Here is a 5,635-nt window from a genome sequence, read left to right as displayed (position 1 = left end):
GAGCCGGCGTGCGGCTCTGTGGAATTGCCGCAGAGAGGAGCCAGCTCCGGAGGATTCCAGGCGGGTTGCGGAGGTAAGTGATCCATTCCGCTGCAGATTCCGGAGGCCAGATTCTTTTGAATCTGGCCTCATTTGGGTCCATGGCGGAATTCACCTCCATCCCTATCCAGAATACAGTTCATGCTAAACATAATCAAAGTTAATAGTGCATGTGTGGCGGGGAGCACACCATGAGTTTTAACCAACATTTAGAACATGTACTCTGGATACAACCGATAGACCATAAGACTAAAAATATTATTTTGATATTTTTGAACATTCTTTGTAATAGCTGTGGTGGAGGCCATGCTGGGAAATGTGTGTCACCAAATGAAGTCTGCCAGCAAACACTACTGAATCTTTTGCCTCTATTTTGCCTCTATTAGAGATATTAGGATAGTCTATAGACAAATCTTCCGTTACCATAACTCTGCATTGATCCCAGTGTCCTTAGCAGCAGATCCTTAAAAAGACTGCGAACAGCTAAGCATAGAATGAGAAAGGAAGTTGGAGCGGCAGGGCGGGGGGGGGGGGATTTTCAGGAAGTTGAGTGTAACTCCATCCCAGATCTGCATTTATGTATTCCCATCAGCAAGAAGGTTAATCAGTCTTCTGATCTTTGAAATATAACAATTCCCTTGGCAGCTACAAAGTTTCCTTTGCTACATTATTAAGATTGCTTTTTAAGTAGTTCAACTCCCAAATTAAGGGGCATCTCTTGGGTCCATTTGTTTGGAGATTAAAGAAGAAATAAAGAAGCAGACAAAAGGTGCTTTTCTGGAAATACAATTAATGTGGAAGAAGAACATCAGGCAGGCAAGGCTGTGAGATCCTGATAGAAAACAGAAATATTAAGAGATGGAATCAACTGAGAAGATGGATATTCTAGAATATGAATTCTTCATTTTGAAGTTGCAACTCCTCCTCTGAAGTTGAAAACGAAGAGGTAATATCACAATTCCTGCTATATTCCAAGAGTAAAGTCATCCCTTACAATGAGTTGCTGAATAGCCTTGTTAAAGACTCTACTGTATGTCACAATGTGTCACAGTAAATGACTGAACATCTTAATTTATACTGTTCTTCCAATAAAATTATTTCAAGCAATTTATTATATGTAGGATGATGGATCTAGATTTAGTCATACTTAGAGTAGACCCATTGAGACCAATGGAACTTGAGTGAGTTATGACTAACTTCCCATTGCTTTCAATGGGTTTACTCAAAGTATGAATAAATCTGGATCCATTTCATGGTTTCTCATCTCTATTTGCAGTGCAACATATAGACATGTCTCTTCAGAAGTAATTCCTATTGAGTTCAATGGGACTTACTCTCAGATAAATGGGTATAGGACTACAGCCTCTGTGTTGTAGCCAATTACATGTTAGTCCTTCTAGCCAATGTTAGTCCTTCTTAGGGAGGGTGCTGGAGGGCGTTGTGATGGAACAACTGCAGGGATTCTTGGAGGATACTGATTATCTAGACCCATTCCAGTCTGGGTTTCGACCTGGCTATGGGAGTAAATCAGCCATGGTCACCCTGATGGATGGCCTTTATCAAGAGAGGGATGGGCGGGGGAGTACAACCCTACTAATTCTGCTTGATCTATCATTGGCTTTTGATACCATCGACCATGGTATCCTCCTGGATCAACTCCATGAGATGGGCATTGGAGGCACCATGTTACAGTGGTTCCAGTCTTACCTGTGGGGTCAATTACAGAGAATAATATTAGGTGACTATTCCTCGGCCCCTTGACAATTGAGCTAGAGGGTTCTGCAGGTACCATCCTGTCCCCAATGTTGTTTAACATCTATAAGAAACCACTGGGGAGTGGGCATTAGAGGATTTGGAGCCAAGTGCCATCAGTATGAGGTTGACACACAGCTCTGTTTCCCTGTCACATCTGAATTAGGTGAGGCTGTGCAAGTCCTGGATTAGTGCCTAGATACAGTAATGGGCAGATGAGGGCCAATAAACTGAAGCTAAATCCTGGCAAGGCGGAAGCCCTGTGGGTGAGTGGTTCCCAGGTCCAGGAGATATTTGATTGATTGAATGAATGAAAACATTTCTATCCCGCCCTATATCATTAAGATCTCAGGGCAGCATACAGATAAAATCAATTGAAACAGTATAAAACAATGAATAATTTAAACATCTAAAAACATATTGAACTATTAAATAAGCTAAACCAGATGGGTTCATTGCCTGTTCTGGATGGGGTTGCACTCCCTCTGAAAGATCAGGTCTGTAGTTCGGGGGGTACTCCTAGATCCATTGCTGTCACTGGAGGCCCAAGTGGCCATCTTTTACCAGCTTTGGCTGGTTTGCCAGCTATGGACTGTCCTGCACAGGGATAGCTTGGCCACAAAGGTACAGGCAGTAGTAACCTCAAGACTGGATTACTGCAATGCGCTCTGTGTGGGGCTGCCCTTAAGGCTGCTCTGGAAGCTGGAGTTAGTGCAGAATGGAGAAGCTCAGCTGTTATCAGGAGCTGCCCCTTTTCAGCATGCAACCCCATTGTTGAGAGAACTGCACTGGCTGCTTATTTGTTTCCTGGCCATGTTTAAGGATTTAGTATTAGTGTGCAAAGCCCTAAACAACTTGGGTTCAGGATACCCAAGAGAGCACTTTGTCCCTTAACAACCTACCCAATCACTGAGGTCATCAGTGGGCATGCTCCTGGCGATTCCACATGGACCTATGGCCTGACTACGGTCCAACTGGAGAAGAAGAGCCTTCAGTGTGATGGCTCTCTTTTTATGGAGCTCCCTGCCTCTGGAGGTCAGGCAGGCATGAACACTGGGTTGTTTTCATCAGCACCTCCTGAAAAAACAGCTCTTTCCCAGGAAGGCTTCCTTAGCTGACCAGCCTCGGTTTTATTGGCACTCTGTTTTTTAAAGAATAATTTTAATCTTGTGTTTCATTCTTCTTCTTTTATTTTTTGTTCATTTTATCTCTTGGTGTTCACCATTCTGGAACCTGTTTGGATGCACAGTGATATAGAAAAGTTGTAAATAAATACATAAATAAACAATATTAGGTAGAGCCCATTGAATATAACCCTTTAAATGAAAGCTTATACATACTTACATGGAAGTAAGTCTAGCTGAACACAAAGGGGCTTACTTTTGACATGTATAGGATTGTACAGTTAGTATCCTAGCCTCCCTCTCCCCTTCTCTTCAGCATAGTTCTTTCCAGCTCAAGTCCTCAATATATTATAATAACAACAACAACAACAACATACTTTGGACTTCTTGAATGCATTTTCCATGACACAGAGGTAACCAAGTAAGAACAGAAAGGCCAAATGAAGGGGTGGGTAGGGAAGGGTGAGGGGGATAGAAGAGGGGGAAGTTGAACCAGGAGGAAAGAAAAATGCATAACTTGTGCATACTATTTCTGAAATACTGAGATGCCCCATAATGCTTATGGTTAAAAGGCTTTAGTAGACATAATCTACTATGCACCCCGGCTCTGGAATGAGCTCCCTAGTGAGCTTCGCCTGGCACCTACATTGTATTCCTTTCAGCACCAGGTGAAGACCTTTTTATTTTCCCAGGCATTTTAGCATTTTAGCTTTCTAAATTTTTATCTTTGTTGTTTTAATTCTGTATTTTAAACTCCTGCACTGCTGCTAGGTTTTATTGTGGTTGTATTGTTTTATTGTGGTTTAAATGTTCTATATATTTTAAATTGTTTTATTGTGTGTTGTTTGGTTTTAATTTTTGTGAACCACCCAGAGAGCTTCGGCTATTGGGCAGTATAGAAATGAAATGAAATAAATACATAAATAAATAAATAAACTCTATGATTTTGTCTAATCCCCTTTAAATGCCATTTAAGCCAGATATCATCCTGATATCTTTTGACAGACCACTCTATAAATTTATTGCGTGCTATCTGGGCGGTGGATGGGTTGGTGGGTAGATGGGAGGGTATTTTGTACTATCTGTTCTGAATCTACTGCTTGTCAATTGCATTGTGTGAGATTCATTCATTCATTCATTCATTCATTACATTTCTATTAGCCAAAGCTCTTTAGTGTTCAAGTGTTTTGGGGCTGACAATCCTGTTGGGAGGATTGTCATCTGGTATCATTTGGCTAGCTCACTCACATCCTCATCTAGGGAGTCCAGGCTTGTGTACTCCTAAGACCTAAACCTAGCCCCCCCCTACCACCACCACCAAGAACATGAATGACATTATCAAGGTCTGAATGCCTTAACTGGGTCCTGGTGTGCTGCAGTATATATCATTGTGAGCCGAATCGAGACAATGTTTTGTTATTATGGGTATTTACTGTATTCCAGAACATCAACCATCATTCAGAAAAGTGGTAATCCTCATCATTGGTAATGGAAGGAAGAGAAAAGGGCAATCAAACCACCTTCACCAATTTTATCCTCATGGGCTTTGGAGATCTCCAAGACCTGCAGATTCCTCTCTTCCTGCTCTTCCTAGCAGTTTACGTTGTGACTGTGTCAGGGAACCTTCTCCTCATTGTTCTAGTGGTGACTGACCAGCACTTGCATGTACTTCCCATGTACTTCTTCCTTGGGAATTTGTCATGTTTGGAGATCTGCTACAGCTCTACCATTGTGCCTAGGATAATGAGCACTTTAATGACAGATGACAAAGCAGTTTCATTCAGCAGTTGCTTGATGCAATATTTCTTTTTTACCCTGTTTTTAGGGGCAGAAAGCCACTTGCTCTCTGTCATGTCTTATGACAGGTATTTAGCAATATGCAAACCACTGCATTATGCAACCCTTATGAGCATCACAATACGTATTGAACTAGCAGCCATTGCATGGATCAATGGCTTAATAGCCAGTTTCATTCTGAACTCCCTGATACTTCAGTTAACCTTCTGTGGGCCCAATGAAATTGATCATTACTTTTGTGATAACGGCCCCGTGATCAAACTCTCCTGCAATGACACCAGCCTAGTGGAACTCACAACATTAATTGTGGCGTTCCTCTTCACCATGCCCCCATTTTTCCTAACATTGGCTTCTTATGTATATATTATAACCACCATTCTCAGAATCCCATCCAGCACTGGAAGAAAAAAAGCCTTTTCCACATGTTCCTCTCACCTGATTGTGGTTTCTTCTTATTATGTGTCCCTAATGATTGTATATGTGTTGCCACAGACTGAACACATGAAACGACTAAACAAGTTCTTGTCGCTCTTGTACACAGTCCTCCCACCTCTGATAAATCCTCTCATATATAGTCTGAGAAACAAGGAAGTAAAGGAGGCTCTAAGGATGGTTTCTAGAAAGGCTATGTCTTTCAGATCAGTTCAGATTGGTCCACCTTAAGTTTTGAGTGTCAGATAAATGTGGAATGAATGGATGGATGGACAGAAAGAAGGGAGGGAGGGAGGGAAGAAGATTTGCTCTTACTCTATCATCCAGCTTTTGAATGTGTGAGATATGCATGTAAACTAAAATTTCCTCAAACTTTCCTGAGGAAATCCACTCCCAGCCTGTGCAGAAAATTGAATCTAATCTAAACTTAATAATAAGGAAATTCAGAGCTAGACTAGTGCACAGAATTGTTTCATTTGCAACTGCTTAGC

The 5,635-nt window shown here is 41.6% G+C and overlaps 1 protein-coding gene across 1 annotated transcript; it reads left to right on the top strand.

Annotated features, from left to right (window-relative positions):
- The first annotated feature begins 4,403 nt into the window (after window positions 1-4,403).
- On the top strand, window positions 4,404-5,375 carry LOC146341394 (olfactory receptor 2AP1-like). Its single transcript, XM_084807418.1, has one exon. The coding sequence runs from the start codon at window positions 4,404-4,406 to the stop codon at window positions 5,373-5,375; it is 972 nt and encodes a 323-aa protein (XP_084663544.1).
- The last annotated feature ends 260 nt before the right edge of the window (window positions 5,376-5,635 follow it).

Source organism: Heloderma suspectum, chromosome 6 (genome assembly GCF_057233095.1).
Source record: "Heloderma suspectum isolate Gila_16-S chromosome 6, 16-S_ref, whole genome shotgun sequence".
Taxonomy (NCBI): domain Eukaryota; kingdom Metazoa; phylum Chordata; class Lepidosauria; order Squamata; family Helodermatidae; genus Heloderma; species Heloderma suspectum.
Note: the sequence above shows the minus strand (reverse complement) of the source record. Positions and strands in the feature narration are given on the sequence as shown.

What these genes read in the sequence shown, in the direction of transcription:
- LOC146341394 (XM_084807418.1), top strand. Translation starts at nt 4,404, where the DNA reads ATGGAAGGAAGAGAAAAGGGCAATCAAACCACCTTCACCAATTTTATC.